This window comes from Mauremys mutica, chromosome 14, assembly GCF_020497125.1.
Source record: "Mauremys mutica isolate MM-2020 ecotype Southern chromosome 14, ASM2049712v1, whole genome shotgun sequence".
NCBI lineage: Eukaryota > Metazoa > Chordata > Testudines > Geoemydidae > Mauremys > Mauremys mutica.
This window is the reverse complement of record NC_059085.1, coordinates 25,040,040-25,061,767: the sequence shown is the minus strand read 5'-3', so window position 1 is coordinate 25,061,767 and position 21,728 is coordinate 25,040,040. Positions and strand designations below refer to the sequence as shown.

Genomic DNA, 21,728 nt, shown 5'->3' with positions numbered 1-21,728 from the left:
CAAACTAATGGGGTTTTGGCCCCAAACCCTGCAGGACCCAGGCTCGAACACTCTGCTCCTGCGGGTTCCTGGGGCTTGGGCACAGGCCTGAATCAGAGTGATTTGTGTGTAGACAGAAGGGGAGTTATGCTTGAGCCTAAGCCTGAGCCCGAGCCTGGGTTTACAATGCAGTGTCGTCATACTGTTAGTTGTTGTTGTCTGGGGCACCAAGCCATTCTACCTGTGTGCCTCCAAGCACCCACACATTGGCAGGAACCTAACTTTTTCTAAATTGCTTAAGCTCATCTCTGACAAGCAGCTGCCATGAGAACAAGAGCAGTAATTGAGTTAATGTAGTGGAGAAATACAGTGAAGTGCTGTTTTTTTATCAGTCAGTTATATGATCCTGACATATAATAAAGACAGAGTGTGATATAAAATGCAGGAAACTGACAAAATACAGTCACAGACAAGTATAAAACCACCAATATAATATCTGCTTAATAATTGGTATCTATTACATCATTTCCATTTACTGCATAACTTAATTTTGATTTAATAACTCTTGTAATTTGCCATTTTATAATGTTTATTATGACTATTTATAATATGTAACACACACTGTTTCATTTAAACATACTCTTCTCATAATTTTAGAAATATTTTGTTCTTAGTTCAATAGAAATTGATCTTTATCGATTTTAAAATTATTATGCTTTTTTAAATACATTGCAAACAATGTTTGCATGGTCTATATGATGTTTCCCCAAATCATTTTCTTTTCTTTATTTACATAAAGGTTTATCTTTTTGTTTTGATTTTGTTAGTAAATTTTAAAGCACAAATTTTATGGAATATTCCATTGTAATTCACTTGTCCATGAATTCTGAGCCACAAATACTGAATGCATAATCAATGTCATCTTTAAAACAACAAAACAGAATGACCACTTAATTTTAATAAGGTGTTGATGGAGGAAGGAAAGAGGACTGCGCTCATGTTATTTTAAAATATTTTTTCTATAAATCTTCCATTAGAAATGGGTTAAAATAGTTTAAAACTTATGCTTACAAGACTTCTTTAAAATAATGTAATTACTATTTATTTACTTTTATTATAATAGTGAATAAAGGGATCAGTGTTCCATTGTGTTAGGAACGGTACAAACTCCAAACACGTAGTAAAGAGACAATCCTAAAGTGTTTACTTTCTATATGACTTAAACAATGTTAAAGCCAAATTTTCAAAGTGACCTTAAAAGCAGCCTCTATATAGTCAACCATTGTACCACAATTCAAAGACACAAGGAGAAGAGATAAGACATAAGCTCCATCTGTTCCTTTCAATTTCCTGTTTTTGCTGATTTTCATCCCTTCCAGTCATATTTTCAAAAGCAGCCTGTCCATTTGCATACCCAATAATGGAGTGTCAATTTTGTGCACTCCAGAATTACATGTTTGCATGCAAACAAGTTAGGACACCTAAATAATTGATTTGGGTACACAAATATGAAAAAAACATACCTTATAGAATGAAAAAAATGGCAAAGATAATAAACTCAAGAGATACAGCTGGAAAGTATTTCGTAATCCTGTTAATTGTGCCTGTGAACTGTAGAAGTGTATACACCATTGGCTCCATATTTCCTAAAATAACTGGGATGTTACTGGCAGCGAAAATCCTGGATAATCACCATTTGAGTCACTCAAATGACCCAACAGGCTATCCTGCTGAATAGGAAGGAAAGAACCATACCTGCCAGTGAGTAGCAGAAGTGACTGTATGTGGGTAATTAATATATGAGCTCTTGACCACCCATGCCAGTTTCAGCTTTGGACCTATCCACATGCAGGCTACACAGTCTAAGCAGTTACTATCCACAAAAGCCCTGCAATAACCCCCCATGCATGGCTTCCAGAGGAGGAGAGAGAAATGAGTCCCTGCCACCCATGTCATGTGACAAATATACTTACCTTTTGGGAGGGCTCAATCCTCCTTTACCCACCTTGCAGAGTCTCCCAGAGTTACTGTAGGCCTGAAGAATTTAGAATATACTACCCCATACAGGCACACGGAAAAAAGTATCATAGGGTACGTCCACACGGCAATAAAACCTCAGAGCCTGGTCTACAGACTTGGGTTTGTGGAGCTCTCACAACTCCCTCCCACCACCACCACCACCATGGTGGCAAATCTCAGAGTCCAGGTCTACAGACTTGTGCTCGTGCTACAGAACTAAAAATGGCAATGTAGATGTTCCCACTCAAGCTGGAGCTAGGGCTCTGAAACCCAGCCTCTGACACATGGAAAGGGACTTTGACAAGATTCTAACATTAAAATGACAAGCTATACCCATATTTGATAAAACTGAAGAAGCTAAAGTGTTCATGTACACAGGAAGAGGTTAAAATGAGTATGTTAAGAATAAATTGAACAAAAATAATAACAGAGCAAAACCATAAAGAATCCCTAAATATATGCTAAGGGAGGCCATCAAAGCAGTTAGCATCAATAAATCTGAAATAGGCTTATGCAGAAGAATCAAGGTAACAGAAGGAAACAGTGAAGAAGGCAGGTGACTCTGAGGGTGTGTCTACATAGTGCATTAGTGCGCACCAGAGGGATATACATTGTAGTATGCGCTAGCGTGTTACACACTAACTGACCTTTGTGGACCCTGCGGGAGCACACTAAAAGTTCCTTAGAGTGTGTTAGTGCCATCCCAATTGAAACAGTACCCCACTGATATGCACTAGGGAACTTTCCCTACACATCAGCAGGGTGGTGCACAACATGCTAGTGCATACCAGAACTTACTTCCCTCTAGTACGGACTCAAACACTGTGTAGACAAGCCCTGAGACAACCACAACTGGAAAAGGATGACTCTGTTCAAGTGGCCTTTTCCTCCATCTAACCATTCCTGTATTTTTTATTTAGGAATGTTGCCGTGTATCTTTCTCAACGGACTCTGAGTACCAGTCTATACTGGAAATTACAACTTCCATCCATACATGTATCGCAACATCTTGACAAACCCAGCCTGTTACCTTATGGCATAGAACACCCACACTTTCCTGCACCTCTCACCTGTATGTATTCTCAAATGAACTTTTAAGTGGTGTGACGTTCTGAATGTTTTTCCACAATATGGACAGTCTTTCATGGCAGAACCAAGGCTCCTGTCTCTCAGTAAAGCTGGCTGCTGGATTCCTACAGATCTCCCAGCTTCTTCTCCGATGTCTGAAACACAAAAATGTTCTCACATCACTTCAGCACATGTCAGAAGTTGTTCTCGCTGAAACTGCTAACACAACACAAAGTTAAACATGTCAATACTACACCTGTCTATTTCATTCTTTAAATCTGACAGAATGCTGACAATTCATGTATTTTCTTGTTATTCTCTTAAATTATTTCATCTTTCCTAACATCACTTTAAACAGCATATGGTACCTTTATATTGAACTGAATTATACAAGAAAGGAAACAGCTGTGTCAGCAGCTGGTTTGATTTCTTCTTTTGCTTAGTTCCTATTAATTTTTTCCCAAAAAAGTTTCAAAAAGTTTTGTTAAATATGGTTAATTTATAATTATTATTGAAAAGTTGAGCATTTTAATATGAAAAAGTTTCAATTAATTATATTAAAATTAAAAAGCAACAACAACAATACAGTTGTGAAGATACTGGGGAAGATTGAAGAAGTGACACTGCCTCCCTTTCTGCATACAAATTGGAACAGATAATGCCACCTTTCTAACACAGTATTCCATCATTGGCTTTAGGCTGCACAAGGCATACTGACTGGCTTAATGTCAGGGAAAGCCAATAAAAAAGCAAGCCAGGTGAGGGGAACTTTCTCTTCCGCTCTCCTCTACATTTTCACATATGGGGGCACGTTCACTGTAAATCTTACTGCAATAGCTGCTATGTCTAATATGATACCATTTAGATCTTCTAATTAAAAAAAATGTGATTTTCTCATACATTTTGAACAATATGGCTATTGGGAATATGCTTCAAGCAGGATATGGACAAAGTGAGTTACAGTTTAGGCATAAGACTGACATGAACATTACAAAAAAGGTAGGGTATTTTTAAAAGGTGATTATTAAAACTAATCTTATATCTCAAATTTCACTTTGTATTGATGAAGATTTCCCATGTAATATGTGACATACATGCATCAGTACAAAAGCAAAGAAAGTAGGATGACAAATGTAGAAATTTTGAAATGGAATTACAATATTGTTACACTACAGGGGCAGACTACACAGAGATACATTTTCAGAGTTGTGTGCAGAGGTTAAGCTGTGCAACTCCCATTGATATTAACAGGAAACATATAGTTAAATCTTTGTGCACAGCCTTGATAATTTTCCCCATAAAGTATTGATTAAATTTGTTCCATCCTCAGCTTTTTGCTATATAACCAAAGCTATCAGAAGATGGAATGCATTTTACACGGAGTTGTCATTTATTCAGAAATGATAGGACATAACAAAAAGTATTTAACACTTGGCTTAAGAAAAAAATTCATTCAGTAGTACAGACTCCAATACTGCATTACTGAACACGGTACCAGTAGAAATTTTAAGCAAATACCATATAATGGACACTGTCACTATTTTGATGAAGGTTGGGGAGTGATGAAAACACGAGTGAGACTGACAGAACAGATAGAGCTATGTGTGAACTTGTGAATCCCGAAAAGCTTAAGAGTCATTTTCAATTCCAACCACAAAATGGTCTTACCTAAGAAAGCTGCAAACAATATACAAATCTAATAATTAGATAGAAATCTAAAGTTCTAAACTCCCAGCTAGCTTTCCTCTGTACCATATTAAATAGAAGAATAGTTTCTTTATGGAAATGCAAATATTTCTATGGCTGAAATATCTGTAAAAAAAGACACCAGGCATATGCTTTGCCATATACTTGCACTCCGCCTTGTAATGGTCACTTTTTAAAAGGTGAAAAAGGATAGCTTTCTAAAACAAATACATGCCTGACTATATTCTCTGAAAGTTCTTAGTTCTACTTGAAATATTGCAGAGTTAAAACACAATATTTAAGTAGAAGGCCAGTAACTGTCATTTTGAATTATTCACAGGTATTTAAATGTAACATAATTCAAAGTATATTCTGTCTTTCAAGATCAAGGCACACACAAATAGGTGCAAACCTATATTTCCGAATTGCCCAAGGAATTCTGATTTTCCACTGTTTGTTTGTACAGAGTGTTCAACAAAAGAGTTTTATATGATAAGGTCCAAAACTACTTTAGAGAAAAGCATTTCTGAGATTGTGAAGTGCAAAATACTGTATGTATGATGACAATGAAAAGAAAAACTCTCAATTGATCAATAAACACTATGTGAACACTATAGATAAATATATAGATAAAGTTAACAAGCCACTCAGGATGAATTTACAGAATAAGAGTACTAGTTATGTTTTGCTATATGTCACCATAAATGATGGTCTGTTATCCATTTCCCTTTTATCTTTCTATCTAGAATATGTGTGGCCCAATAAAAAAGAATAAATTTGTAAGATAAACAGCTCACTTTGCAGATTTAAGAGTCTAATTTTCACTTTACACAGAACTGAATTTTTTGAGGCTGTGAGGCTATGGAGTTTACTCTAGCACTAATCCCTCTGAAAAAGCAAACTGAAAACAACAATGAAGCAGAGAAAGATGTGGGTGGTCTGAAGAGTTTCCTTTAATTTAAGTAGACATACAGTAGATAGCGCTAAAGGCTTTACTCCAACAGGGCCTTACCTATAAGAACATTTTCTTCCCACAGTGAACACATTCCTAAGACTTTAAAGCTGTGTTGAGGGTTTCTCTTTTGAATTCTGATAGAAGTATATCAAATCATGAATGGTGTGGAGAAAGTGAATAAGGAAAAGTTATTTACTTGTTCCCATAATATAAGAACTAGGGGCCACCAAATGAAATTAATGGGCAGCAGGTTTTAAACAAATAAAAGGAAGTTCTTCTTCACTCCTTGCCTGAGGAGGTTGTGAAGGCTAGAACTATAACAGGGTTTAAAAGAGAACTAGATAAATTCGTAGAGGTTAAGTCCATTAGTGGCGATTAGCCAGGATGGGTAAGGAATGGTGTTCCTAGCCTCTGTTTGTCAGCGGGTGGAGATGGATGGCAGGAGAGAGATCACTTGATAATTACCTGTTAGGTTCACTCTCTCTGGGGCACCTGGCATTGGCCACTGTCGGAAGACAGGATACTGGGCTGGATGGATCTTTGGTCTGACCCAGTATGGCCATTCTTATGTTCTCTGCTTACAGAGCCCACCAAAGTGCTGGAGGCCACTGCTACCTGAATTACATCTAACTCTTTTACTTCAGTCAATGAAAATGTATGTTCATGGTTGTTGTCTGTCCCTCTCAGACCCTACCTCACATCTCTCCTCTCACTAGGACATGAGTCAGCAAACCATTCCCATTCATCAAAGCACTTATACAGATGCTAATTAAAAGCATGTTCTTAAGTTCCATTTGACTTGATATCTGATAAGTTACATTCATTGGCTTAAAACAACCGATAGAGGGTTAAGAAAAAATTAGCTTACATGTATGATCTGTAAGATAAGAGAACTACAGTCATAAATATGAGGGGGGCTAGCAGCAGTAAAACTAAGCTAACAATAATGGATATAGGCACAGGTAAAGCTTCTCCACATGGGTCTGCAACACTGACTTGCAACATGCCCCCATCCATCTCCAAACTATTTCACTGGTGGGAAACTTGCCGGCTGTACTGAGCTGTGCCAACAATCTGTGGGAAGGTTTCACTATGGACATATAGGAACTAGGATTAGTCCTACCAAATCTATTCCACTTGTGATTTAACCAGGATTTGATGGGGGGGAAAATGTCTCTCAGCTGATCAATTCCAAGGACCAAAAGAAAAAAAAAGAAGAAAAAGAATGGTACTTACAATAACTGTGGTTCTTCATGATGTGGTGTCCATATGGATTCCATTTCTGGTGCGCATGTGCCCAATGCACATGAGATCTGATTTTTTGGCTATGACTGTCCATTGGAGCCACGCATATCTTCCACTCAAGGACATAAAGGACAGACAGGACACAACCTTCCCTCAGTTCCTTCACCAGTTCAGAATCCTGTAGCTATAGGACTCCACAGAAGTGAGGAAGGAGGGTGGGCTATGAAATCCATGTGGACAACATGTCTCAAAAAAACAGTTACTGCAGAGTAAGTAACCATTCTTTCTTCTTTGAGTGATTGTCCAGATGGACTCCACATCCACTAATAATCACCTCATAGTTGGACAGTAGGTGCTAGGAGTCCTATTTAAACAAGGATTGTAGGACAGCTCTACCAAAGCAAGCATCTGATCTTGAAGCTTCACTATGGAATAGTGCTGGGTAAAAGCATGTATGAAGTCTATAGTTTGGGTTACCAAAAGTGTGGCTTTTTCTCTATTGATCTTGAGCTCCACTGTGGTAAAGAGCCCTAATATCATGAGAATCAACCTGATCACCTGCTGGAAAGATTTTCCCCAGATCAGCAGTTATCCGGGTATGAGTATACCTGAATGCCATATCTTCTTACGTGGGTTGTGATGACCAGTAGGCAATGAGTGAATATTTTTGGTGCCATGGAGAGACCCAAGGGCAGGACCCTACATTGGTAGTAAGAGTCCCCTACTATGAATCTGAGGTATTTTCTGTGTGCTGGATCTATGGACAGATGGGAATAACATCCTGAAGGCAGAGACCACTGAATCAATCTTGAGGATCTAATAAGGGCATAACTGAGACCAGGGCTACCATTCTGAACTTGAAATGATGGATGAATCTGTTGAAGCATCTCTAGAATCAGATGCCAGCCCTCCTTTTTCTTTGGGATTAAAAAAGTAATGGGAGTAGATTCCCATGCCTCTGAATTCTAGGGGCATCTCTTCCATTGCTCTGAGTTGCAGAAGGGAATCTACCTCCTGTTTTAACAGTGTCTTATGAGAGGGGTCGCTAAAATAGGACAGGGAAGAAGAGTGGGGAGAGGAGGAAGGAATTGGAATTGGATGGAACGTCCCTTGTTTATACTTTCCAGGACCTACTGGTCCAAGAAGATCTGGGTCCAGGCCTCCTAAAAATAAAAATGGTGGTTGACAAAAGCAGGGAAAACAGGGTATAGATCCTCAGATGGTTCTGATTGGCTCTCAAAAATGCAATTAACCCTATTAAAGGGCGATGCAAAGTGTGAAGCAGAGAAGGATGAGGCAGAGGGCTGCCTGTGTTCGAAGTTCTGTTTCTTTCTCAGTGGTTCCAACTGTCTGTGTGTGTTATAGTAATACGAGGTAGAGGGCCTCTGTCTGATGAGGCTTTAAGTTTTGGCCTGCTTACTCCTTGTGGCTGGAGTGTATGCACTCAAGGAGTGAAGAGCAGCTCTCAAATCCTTTAAATGGATACAGGGCTTCATCTGTTCACGTATTAAATAGTTCCTAACCTTCCAATGGGATGCTCTCAATGATGATTTAGAACAACTTGAGTAGTCCACAAGAATGAAGCCATGAAGTCCTGTGCATCACAATGAAAGTGACCATTGAACATGCTGCCATCTCAGATGTGTCTAGAGCAGCCTGCAGAGAGATTCAGGCTTCTATTTGTCCTTCAGACACTTGAGATTTTAGCTCCTCCCTATGCTCCCATGGAATCTTCTCTATAGACTGTGACAACATGACCCAGTTCAGATAGTTGTTTTTGACAGAAGCATCAGATCATTCATAATGCACATCTAGAGGCTAGCAATGTAGTAGATCTTTCTACCAAGTCTTTCTATCAATCTTTGGACCTTTTTGCATCACTGCCACATTTGAGCCCAGGACTGAGTGGATGCAGAAATATTCAAATCCCTTAAAAGGAACTTGACAATGCCTCTCAGCTTTATTGAACAGGGGTACCCTGGGTGCTGGTGTTCCAACAACCCCTCACTGACAGGCATGGAGGAGTACAGAATCTCTAGTAATTTGTGAGATTTTTCTTGCATTACCTTCACTGGGACCATGCTCTGTAAGAGGGCTGGGAAGGTCCTAGAACTATCCAGCAGACTGGCAGTAGAAAGGAAGACTCCCTCATTCGATGAGAGGGAAGATATTGTATTGCTGTTGGAATCAATTGCAGACTTTGACACCAGACCCCCTGAACCTCTTGAGTAGACCTACGATGATTTGTGGGAGAGAGAGCAGGAAGATTTCCTAACTGGTTGCTTACCACAAGAAGCCCAAAATGACCAAGACTGAACATTATAAGGGCCGGAGGCCAACGGGATGGAAACCAAAGTAAATGTTCCCCATGAAATCCCTAAGATCTGTGTTTGGAACAGTGACCCCTAGATTCTGTGTCAGACCAATATAGCTCATAAGAGGGAGAAAGAGGTGTATGGTGGGGGACATCTCCCTGCTATTCTTGGAAGAGGAGGAAGAAAAGCGTATAATTCTTCCCAGGGGGGACTCCCTGTCTAGTGTCCTAGGGCACTCTCAAACCACACCCGCAACCTAAACAGGAGAGCTCATCAGTACCGAGGTAATATTAGTAAGTGGTATTGAGGCAGTAGCACTTCTAGCAGAGTAGTTTACAATAGCAGATGAGGACAGCAGGGCTGACTACACTACACTGTATGTTGAATGTCTTTGGTACTGGGAAAATTGGTGCAGGAAACATCTGCACCATGGAGGTCAATGTCAGAGTTGCAACCACAGAGCTTACTGGTACTGGAAGCATCAGTACTGAGGAGTTGGTATTGAGGGAAGTGTGGACCACAGTCTCAGGTGGTACTGCGATTACTCAGTGACCAGCCAATCTGGGCTATGAGCTGCATTTCAGCTAGAGGCATGAGCTGAGACAAAAGATGGTCCAGTGATTATAATGCTAGACTGGGACAGAGGAGACCCAGGTTCAGATTCTTGTTCAATCAGATTTCCTGCCTGAACTTAGACAAGTCATTAGGCTATGTCTACATTAGCAGATGATTGCACAGTGTGCAGAGGAGCAGGGGGACACTGTAGGAGTTCAGTCAAACTGCCACAGGCAGGAAGAAGGAAGTTAAGGATGGTTGGACCCGCTTTGCCTGTTATGTCCATGGGTGTGGGGGATGTGAGGACATCCAGGGCGGAGGTGCCAGTGCACACTGCTGGCCAAAAAGAAACCTCTTTCACATGCATGGGGTCGTTCACCAGAAGTGGAATCTATATGGACAATCACTCAAACAAGATTTCTTTTAAAAATGTGTACTTTTTCCTCACGATCTCAAAATCAGTGCTGTGTGGCCTACTTTATGTAGTGTTTCAATAAATATGACTAGAAAGAATGCACTAATTTTCTAAAAATAAAAACATATACGAGTTAGGTAGGTAGGATTTACTTCACCCACCCTAGAACCCAAATTGTCAAAGGTACAAATGTATCCTGGAAAACTTACAAATGTATTTGTTTGCTGTGTGAAACCCTGTACTTGCACATACACAAAGAGGCACTTTCATGTACAAAGGAGCTAAATTGCAGTCCTTTTGCAGGCTAAACTCCCACTGAAGGCAGTTGGAGTCTTGGCGACAAAAGGATAGCCAAATTAGCCACAAATAGGTAATCACATGGGAAAGGTAATCACACACAAAATAGGTAATCACACTCAAGTATGCATTTGCACTCACACATTTTCCAGACTGTATTGGAGGTCCCTTTGAAAATATGATCAAAAATCTTTAAAGCTCCACATAATCCCGTGTTTTCATATATTTCTGAAATTTAAAATACTTGCAGTTCTTTAGAACTGCCTGTAAAAGTTAATGAAATATGGCACAACATGAAGTCTTAGGATCACTGTTATTTTTAAAATATCTATAAAACTACCCAGTCTGATGCTTACAGTTTGTGTGTAGCTCTCTGAACGGGAGATACTATAGTCCGAATCTGAAGTGAAGCAGCAATTTAGTAGATGCTAAAAACCTGCCACCATTGTTTTTGCTTGCAGGTCTGCCTGCACTTTAACCATTTCTCACCTTGAGAAATACCACAGAACATTCAATTTCTGGGAATGCATCATTTTTTTTCTTTTCTGTCTATACTTTGGAGTTAGCTTGAATCATTTTCAATATTATGAAATATATAAACTTCGGCGGAAACTTTTTTTTTTCATTTTATGTTCAGTGGACCCAGTTCTGCCCTCAGTTATACCTAACTGACTTCAATAAAGCTGCACAACCCAACTGACTTCAATAAAGCTGCACAAATGTGACTGAGAGTACAATCTGGACCAGCGCTTATATTTTGAAACTAAACCCCTATAATCATCACAAATGCTTGAACTTTTTGTTAGTGAACTTCATGGCTTAAAATGAAGGATTCTAATATTACTGAAAAACTAACTGTATTTTGGTCTCTGGTAACTTTAGGTCAGTGACAACTTGATGCCTCTATTGTTACATCAAGCATTTAGGTTTTATAATGACTATATTTGGTAATCTTAAACTGTTATGCATTAATATGAATTGGCAAAGAATTTGTTTAAACAGAGAGCTATTTTAGAGAAGAACTGGAAAGGAGGCCAGTGAGAAAGCAACAGCCAAATTCTGTTTGTATTATTAGGAATGAAGACTATACCAAAGGTTCAGCTGGTAAATAAAAAGTATACTACTTGTGACATCAGCCTTCCCTGTTAGTCCTTTGCGTGGGCGAATGAAAGGCACTTACAGCTAGTGTATATGCGTTAGCAATGAGTGCACAAGTAGGTGCACTAGTTTTGAAAATTCAAACCAGTGAGCTAAAATGTTAAGGCCTATTTATGAGAGGGAAGAGTCACAATATACCTCAAGTGATCATAAGCCTATCATAGCCAATACCTCAGGCTGGAATGAGCTATCTAGGTGTTATCTCATGCATGAGGGAAAGGGAGTCGGAAATGTTCTAAGCAATTTGTCAGTAACTGGTAAAGCATCAACTACTGACTCGGAAGGCAGCAGAGATGTTTACTAGTATTCTGAGGAGCTGAAAATTTTGTTTTCATAACCCATAGTCCAAAAATACATCACACCATAGTATTTCATTTATGCAATTCATTGATATAATATGGTATTTTTCACTACACTATGCTTTCTGAGGAGGGTTTTGTAGGCCCTACATTAAGCATCAGTATAAATAAATACTCTATAGCAATGCAAATATTTGATAAGCAAAGCAACTTACATCCCAATTATTACTATAGTTCTTACCCTATTTGTAATTTACACATAACCACACTTTTAAATAAGCAACTTAAAACTATAGAGGTTTTTTTCTGCTTTAAGTCACAAATTCCCAACAGATTTTTTTGTAGGTATTTTATTTTTTAGAAAAGTCTGTAGCTTTTAAAACCTTTAAAAATAATTTGAACAGCTCAAAAGTAATTTTAAATACATCTTTTTGGCTGTCTGATTTGTTTGAAGAATTCTGTAAAAAAAAAAAAAGACACGGAAACTAAGTTGTAATGTTTAAAAAAATAAGCTTGGTCACTTGTCATTAACGTATGGAGCTCAGTTTAGCCTGAAAATTATGCACATTGAAAGGAAAAATGATTATTTAGAGATAACATTTTCCCCAGAGACTTTTTTTTGCCATATTCTTTTTCAAACAAAGAAGACATCTTAAGCACCTTGCAATATCTTTCATTTAATAGCTGGCAGAAGGAAAGTCCCAGATGAACATTGGCCTGTGTCTTTCTCTTTAACCAGCTGAGTGATCCAAGCTTTTAATATAGCTGTTCCAATTATTGTAAAAGTCATCTAGTACCTTATAACCACAAATATTGACAGTTTATTGCACAATGCATTCATGACATTTGAAGGTCACATCATACATAATACATACTCTTTTAGAAAAGTGTCTGGAACAAAGAGATACATGATCAGCAATTACAGCATAGTATTGTTATGTATGATTTTAGACTTACTTAAAACTAAATATTGTATGAAATGCATAGTGATCATTAATCTAATTGATAAACTGCACAGTTCATTTTTAGTATTTAGTTTTTGTTCATCACTGATACTGTGCTCACTGATACTGTCCCTGCCCCAAGACGCTTACAGTGAAAGCACCAATCCTGCAAACTTTCTTATATATGTTTAATTTTATTCGCAGCAGTAGTCCCAGCCAAGTCAAGTCTACAGCCCTCTATCTTGCAGATGCTGGGATCTGCTACACAAAGTCCCACTGGAGTAAAGGAGGAGTGTGTGCAGACGATCCTTTTGGAAAATCAGGGCCTGGATGATTATAAAAATCCTTATCTTACATCCAGTTCTCTTTGAAGTCGAGGGGAAATTGTCCATTAACTTCAATAGGATTTGGATCTGGCCCTTAATGATTTATTGCAAATAATGATCTTACATAAAAACTGCAATCTGAATGAAGCAGAAAAGGTTTCCTGAGGAGGTTTCTGAATGCATGTAAATGATCTCCCAAAGATGACTACCAGCAGCCAAACCACACCTTTTTACAACACATTAGAGATCCAGTATATAAAATAATATTAATTATATATTTAACTAAGTTAATATATGTAAGTATAAGGGGCAAGTTGTGCCCTCAGATCTCTACATACAGTCCACCACTGAAGGCAACAGAAGTTGAGGATGGGCAGACTAAGAGTGTAAAATATTGGGTTTTCTTATTTTGCTTAAATGCCTGAGCTGCCAACACTGACACTCTTGGGGAGAAAAGGGTCTTTCGGGGGAGGGATAGCTCAGTGGTTTGAGCATTGGCCTGCTAAACCCAGGGTTGTGAGTTCAATGCTTAAGGAGGCCACTTAGGAATCTGGGGCAAAAATTGGTCCTGCTAGTGAAGGCAGGGGGCTGGACTCAAGGTCCTTTCCAGTTCTAGGAGATTGGTATATCTCCAATTATTACCATTTCATTTATTATGGGCACTGATTTCAGCTCACCCCCCTTTCCTCTCCTCTCCTATCCTTTCCCTCTCAGTCTACCTTCTTCACGCTTCTACTGTTTCCCTATCTTCCTTCCCTGATCCATATGTAGCTCAACTTCCAAAGCATGGCTTGGGTTCCAGCCAACTGTGTGATGACAAAACATGGCTTTTTAATTTTGTTGTTAAAGTCTTTTAGCTATTGGGAGCACAGCAGCATGATGCTATATACATATACGATATTTTTATAAACGACATGTGCCAGTTTATCTTCATTGCTGCTACTTTAGAACCACATTAAGGGTATGCCTGGGGCAGCAGCAGTGGTGCTACATTAACAATGGAGAGTCAGGCGGATACTTACACAGCATATGGGAATTGAGGGGGTTACCTCAATGAGGTAGGTAAAGGAGGACAGAGTAGCAGAGAGGAACAAGTATAAGCCTGAGTGATGTACATCTAAGCCTAGCGACTTCCCTTCTGCTCACCAAGGGCCGGGTAATACCAGTGCTAACAGACAGATCTGCTGCACTGTACCACCTGGATTACAATACCAAGGAGGAATCTGTTCCTCCTCCTGCTGTCTGAAAGTGATTCATCACATTCCTCTGAGATCTATATATCAGATCTACCGGGGAAAAATTATTTGGCAGGCTATTTCATTCAAAGGAACCAGATCAATTTCTGAGTGCTCCCCAGCCTACTTTTGCCCAGTGCTATTACTTCTGTTCTTGTCCAGACACAGACCAAAGGGATCTGTCAGGTGACTTCTCCTCTAGTACGGGACAAGACTTGTTGTATGCATTCCCTCCTTTTATTCTACTTTCTTCTAATCCTTCAAAAGGTGAGACAGAAGTCAGCACACTTGATCTATCCAACTCTTGCATGAGCAGTTCAGTTCTGGTACTCCAGTCTCCAGGCTTTGGCTGACAAAACATGCTGTTTCTGTTTGATCTTTTTCTCTCAGTTGCATTTTATTTTGTTTTTTAATCCAAATCCCACTTCGCTTAATTTGTCAGCATGGATCATAGGCCCCCAAAATGCTAAATCCTTGGATATGCCAAATAATCATGAAGTCCCATTAGTCTCCTATACGTCTTCCACAGGAAAAGTGGATGCATTAAAAAGTGGATGCTTTATCATTTAGGTTTCCAGTCAGGCTCTGGGCCTTATTTTTGTTTGCTGTCTTGCATGTGAGTGTATCTACTTTCAGTGATGGGCTCTGGCTTTTTTCTATCTTTCTTTGAAAGTACATTTCTGAGTGTCTATTTATCCTTATTACCTCCCTGTGCATAAAGCATCCATTTTTACTCATCCACCACTGAACCAATTTCTTACTCTTTGGTGCAAAGTCCAACCACTGTGTGGGATTTAAATCTGGCTTTTTCAATCTTCTCTGGGACTTTTCATTTGATATTTTCACCATCGTCCTTTACTCTTGCAAACCTTGAAAAACTCCAAGACTTCCTAGTCCATTCCCCTTGCATGTATTTTTGATCAAGGGTAGGATATGCGTCATCCTCGCTTGAAGTTCTTGTCAAAAGCAGTCTCTGATTTTCATGGAGTCAGTCCATCTTTTCTTACCCAAATTCTTGACTCACCTGTGTCAGCTTTGATCTACCAGCTGAATGTGAAAGGGGAGCTCAATTATTGTCTGGATAGGACAAGGTCGTTCCACACTCCGTCCAGATTGTTTATTACATTTGGAGAAAATTCTAATGGGGAATCTAACTCAGTGCAGAAGCAATCCAAATGGATCATCTTTTGTTTTTAGATATGTTGTTTTCAGGTACCAGATGGCCTTAAAAACATACCACTAGGGTGACAGCAGCTTCTACAGCCTGTCTGCATCATATTCCCATCTCTGAGATTTGCAACATGGAGTTTGATAAACACTTTACCCAGCATTGCTCTCTTGAAGCCAAGACTAGATCAGATACCCAATTTGGGATAGCTGCCTTACAGTCCCTCTTTAATTAAATAACCCTGATTTCCTGCTCCTGGGATGGATTGCTACTGCTGATTAATCTCCAAAAGTGAAGATCTGTGGAGGCAGTTTCATGAGGGAGAAAATGAGGTTACTAACAAATCAACTAAAACAACAAGTAACTGGAGTTCTATTTATATATTGCCTTCCCTGATCCATACTCACCTTGCTTCTTCCACATTTCTTTCCACAGTATCTCTGTGTATTCTGGAAATAAGGTAAAGGAGGAAGGGTCATGGAGCTTATTATGACCTCAGTCTAGTTACTGAGCTGCACATGCACATCAGTGTGACACAGCATGCAGACTTCAGGGTGTGGATATTTGGATGAAATAGAGAACCCAAGTCAGTGGTAAGTAAATTATAAGAAACATGGTGGATTCAGGTGGCAGGGGGTGTGTGAATTCCTTTTCTGGTCCCTCTCTTTTTCTGTCTAGGTTCTACACTGTGCCCATGACTGTTGTCTCTGATGGGAAGATTTTCATAGACATATGTGGGTGCCCAGCTCCTGCTGATTTTCAGAGGCTTTGTGCCTTTGAAAATCTTTTCCTGATTAACCAGAGTAGCACTTAATGGAGCTTTGCATCGCTTGATTTTCACTTTCGATTTCTGGATTCAAACAAACCCAAAAGCTCAAACTATTGATTTTTCCTGTCTCCATGTCAGATCCATGAACATGGCCAAATTTGCTCAAAAAACAATACAGAGTTGCCAATAGGTCCCTGAGATTCAGGTATTATTATAGAAGTTTCACGATTATTTTATCATAGAGTGGCATCCAGCACAGCACTTCACATATCTGAAGTAATCAAAACTTTTACACATTATTTTAATGAAATAACTTGTCAGCTAAAGCTTTAAAAATGTCACAGAATCCTCTATGTAAACTCAGTTAGGAAAAAAACAAAAATGTAATCAAAATAAAAAACATGTAATCAAAAATATACTAAAAAAATTACTACGAGTTTAATTTCCCCTAACCAAAGGATTGCAATAGGATTACAAGTACAAATTGCCATTCCATTCTTAACTCACTTCTTTGTGCACAGGTGTTACTGTAGTCCCTGAACAGTGGATAAGGTTATGGCATGTAGTACAATATTTAGACACTTTATAGTGAATTGTCTAAATTTTGTTACTTTTTACTTTCCAAGGTTATCTGAACGCAGTTTGTGAATTAAAAGACCATGGTCAAACTAGTATGCATAGCTTTAGAAATCATTTTCTTCACTTTACAATAACCCATTATAGCATATGACAAAAACATGATTCCTTCCAACTTTTGTCCTCCATTTTGCAGACAAACTGGGTAGTTATTAATGAGCTGCTGGTGAACAACTCTGAGATGCTGATGTCAACTGATTTTTAAAAGGCTTTTTGAAAATAAAAATTAAAGACATATGTGTTAATTACATGAACATTGTCAAATATATTCAAAAGAAAACAAAATGATTAAATTTGGGACCTTTGAGTTTTGACAAGGTTCCTTTAAAAATTACTGGTGTGGTATTTTGCATTGTTTTAACATGATCTTATAGATATTTTGGATCTAGGATACCTTTTAACTTAATACCATACAAATGGGCTTATTACATTATTATATTAACTATATAACTCAGGAGATACATTGGTAGCTGAACCTTTAGCCTAGTTTTGTACAGTAGTCTTAGTATGCACTAATAATATAGCAGCATGCTATACCTGGATAATAAAAATACAAAGGGTGACATAGCTGGTCTAGCTATAGTAATCTTACAACACCTTGATATGACAATACATGAACATCATTTGAACTTCCATGGTATATGCTGTCAATGAGTAGTACGAATACTATTTTGAACAGGCCATCCTCTGGTTCAGCTGAGCTTGTGGCATTGATTGGTTTAGGCATGAGCTTTCAGTATGCTGGAACAATCCTGAAACTAATTTTGCATGCGTCAGAGTTGGACTTTGGCCATGCATGTCAGTATGCTGAAATAGAGCTATTTAAATCCTGTGCCTTATTTTACATGTGCTGGGTTGGAATGTGGCCCTGCAGCCTTTTGGGTCTCCATCTGTAGATATGAAAGCCAGGGTGTGCCCTGGCCCTCTGGCCGTTATTAGTTTCTTCACTTCCATAGAACTCATCCTGTCTCTGATCTCACCAGCTACAAATTTCCAACTATTCTTGTGTATTTGTGGTCTTGATGGCGAGGCTCATCAAACCTCTGATGTTTCTGAATAATTCTTCCTCAAGTTTCCTTGCTGTCTTGGCTGTCTTCTTTTGGACTACAGCATTCCTTGAATTTCTGTTACCCTAAACAGCTTTGGTGCAACACATCAATGACAAGAAGTGTCAGTCCCCCCAGCCCACTAATTCCTTGGAGTTGATAAGTTAACAATTGTCTTCTTCAATACTAGATAAGATAGTCTTCTGTCACTTTCAACAGGCTGCACAGATTCCATGCCCCCAAGATTTACTATGTGATCTCTTCAAGTTCCCTAGGGTGATGCTGCTTCACTTGTAACTACTGCTCAAATTCACTTAACACCTGCACAGCCTGGTCAAATGCTATTTAGTTGTCATTTAATTGGGGGTACAGGACAAGGAATAGAGGCTTTAGGTATCCAAGCTTCTCAATAACTACAACAAACACTAGCTACGGGTTAATCAGGACTAGCAGCACAGGGTCAAACACCAACTCCCTTAGCCACATGGCCTTTTCACAACACCACCATTTCTTCAAACTCCAGTGCTAAAAGTTTTATAAAAAACCATTACTCTGCATGCACAGGAGCACCCTTCGTCTCATAAATAATTCAGTCATTTATTGTTTTTTTAGCTTTCAAAAGGGTCCAGCTGACAGCGTGAACTAAAGCTTGCAAAATATCATCTTGAAAAATTAAATTACATATATAGATAGACGTTAAAATTTGAAAGTTACCTTCTACGTGCTCTCTCCTGGGCTTAGTCTCTTCTACTTCACTGCCAGTATAAGAGTGTTGCCTGATGTTTCAGGCAGTATTGATAACCTGCCTGAAAGTTTCTCACAAGCTCATCTGCCATGGCTGTAAAGGTCAGAGCTTGCTGCTGAAGTTCTTGGACATAGCAATCAGGAAAGACCCATCCTTTGGTGTGAGAGACTAGAACCTGTAGCCTTAAGGAACCCTTTCTTGCAAGTCAAAAGACAAGCACCTGCTGCTTCAAGACTCACATCCATATCTTGGGGTATAGGCAACCTCTACAGCCCCAAAACAACTTGAAACCAATGGTGTGAGGAAAGAATGGGTGATAAGCTCTGGGAAGAGGTGTGTCAGGCTTTACTTCAAATATTAAATTATATGCAATGAAACAAATAGGACAGGTATTTGGCACAAACTGGCCTCCAGCAGATTCCATTTAAATGTGTCTGAACCCATGGGCCTGCTTGCCACAGACCTCTGTCCCTACTATTATATGGCTAGTGAGAAGAGAAGACAGAGTGAGTCCAGTTAATTCTTCCCACTAGCTCTTCCCCCCTACGTTACTTTGAAGGCCTTGAATCTTCTGCTCTGAGGAATGGAACTGTAAAAGGACTGGTGAGTCCCAGCTGCATCGGGGGAGACCACTTTGTACCAGCAATGGTATGAGGGAGGGAAGGGGGGAAAAATACAAAGGGGAGGGGGGAGAGATGAAAGTTAAATAAGCTTGCTAGTATAACCATGACTTTAAAGATACAGACTTGAAAATACTATATTTGTCTCCCCTCTACCTATCAAAACGGCCACAATTTAGTTAAATTGCATGTCAAGGATTTGGTCTAGGGTTCAGAGGCAGGGCTCAGGTCTGATGGCACTGAAATTTGACACGCTCATCTTGTGGAATTTCAGCATCAAATGACAGAAGTTTCATGAGATCAGATTACTTTGCAAGTTTTCCACATCTTCAATAGCAGCAATATTAGCAATAGTATATCACTCCTTGGCACCACAGTGAGGAGGTGCTAGATAAACAGTTTGGATAGACTAGATAAGGAGACAGGCATATTCTTGTGAAATTTTCAACATCTTGGACTGTGCTCACCAAACTGCCTGTGAACTGGAAGCAGAAAGCAAGCCTTTTCCGGGTTTGGTTCTGACCTAGAAACAAAACTGTAAGGATGGCTTCAGAAATATTGATCTAAATCCAAATTTACCCCTTCAGTTTAAAGGGGCTTAAGGTTCTAATGCTGGTTCATCTCTATGCTAAATTAAGACACTCTACAAGAAGTAACATCACACAGCGAATAGACTAATTTAAATCCCGAGAACTCAAGCCACTGCTTTTGTGGGAGTACATTTCCAGGCCTTTTCAAGGGGGTGCTAGTGGGAGCCCTCTCCAATTGCCTGGCAGCCCAGGCTGAATGTGGTGTTTAACAAACTGGCTTGCAAGTGACATATCTGAAAGCCGCCTAGGACTAGCCAGCATACTGGGTGTTTGGGCAATATGAAGGACGGATACACATTTGGAGAGGGAGACTAAACCGATGTCAGTAATGTTACTGGTACTAGTCTTATACTGGCCGCAGGTACATTATGAGGGCTCCTAGCCACAGTGGGACAAAGAGCTGTAGTTCACAGTAGAGCATCTATGGATGACTAGGGATGGAGTTGCCCATAGGCATGCTGGCATACTTTAATTAAAGTAGGACTGCTGGGACTTATCACTGGGTAACAGTTAATAATTTTATATTACTATCATAATGAATTTTATTAATAAATTTGCAGCCAGAGGCCTTTAACCAAGAGACCAAGAGACTAGTGTTGTGTGTTTATTTTAAACCATGATAAGAAGATGCTACTGAGCAAGATTTAGGCACTCAGATATTACATTGATGAGTGCCATAGACAGGACCATAAATAAAACATAGAGCAAAGATGTGGCCTGTACTGCTACATTAGGTGATGAACTAGATCATGAAACAATAAACTGCTTCCTCCTCTGTTACATAAAACTTTTCAACTGACTGTTTTTCAGTCATGCTGAAGCGTTACTTATCTACTCTAGATACTAACTGATTTTTAATTTACTTCTTTCAATCTGGATACCCTTTCACCAAAACTTTTTCAAGTTAGAATGTAAATATCCATCCTGCTAAGGTAATTTCTACCCTATGCCTTAGTGTGAAACCTAAGGGTATGTCTACACTGCAATTAGAAACCCGTGATTGGCCCAAACCAGATGATTCTGGCTTGTAGGGGTCGGGCAAATTGGCTGTTTAATTTCAGTGTAGACATTTGGGCTCAGGCTGGAGCCCAGGCTCAAGGTCCTGCAAGATGGGACGGTCCCAGACCTCAGGCTGCAGCCCGACCTGGAACATGTACATTGCAAAGTGCCCCTTTGCCCAGTCAGCTGTCATGGGCCACCTGTGGCTGTCTAACTTGCAGTATAGCATACCGTAAATGTTGCAATGTTACTCACAACTCATGCTCCTTATCCCGCAATTTCTCCTTATGGAAAAATAGCTTAGAAACACATTTTCTCATCTATATGACAAGACACAGATATAATCCAGCTATGATTATCACAATTTTTATAACCAAAAATTATGATCTAAAACAGCATATGATCTACATTTTAGCAACATATATTAGAATAAATTAAATAAAAGAGATTCTACATTTAATACCACTCTATTCCTCTAATACTTTATAAAACTATTGGGTGTGAATGCTATATATCATGAAACTTTATTGAAAATATTTCTTTTCTAATATGTCTCACAATACAGCAGTCAAAGTAGAATTATAGACCGGATATGTGTCCAAATGTTTATTTATTTTCCATCTATATGTCACAGATTCAAATGAAGCAGAACTCAGTAG

At 39.2% G+C, this 21,728-nt stretch overlaps 1 protein-coding gene across 3 annotated transcripts in view; it reads right to left on the bottom strand.

Moving 5' to 3' along the window:
• The window catches only part of ZNF536 (zinc finger protein 536), a 349,438-nt gene that overhangs the window by 159,243 nt on the left and 168,467 nt on the right, over positions 1-21,728 (bottom strand). For all 3 annotated transcript variants that reach the window (XM_044986775.1, XM_044986776.1, XM_044986777.1), the window contains exon 6: positions 3,069-3,221. In XM_044986775.1, coding sequence (XP_044842710.1) covers positions 3,069-3,221 — 153 coding nt within the window. The remainder of the gene's footprint in view (positions 1-3,068; positions 3,222-21,728) is intronic.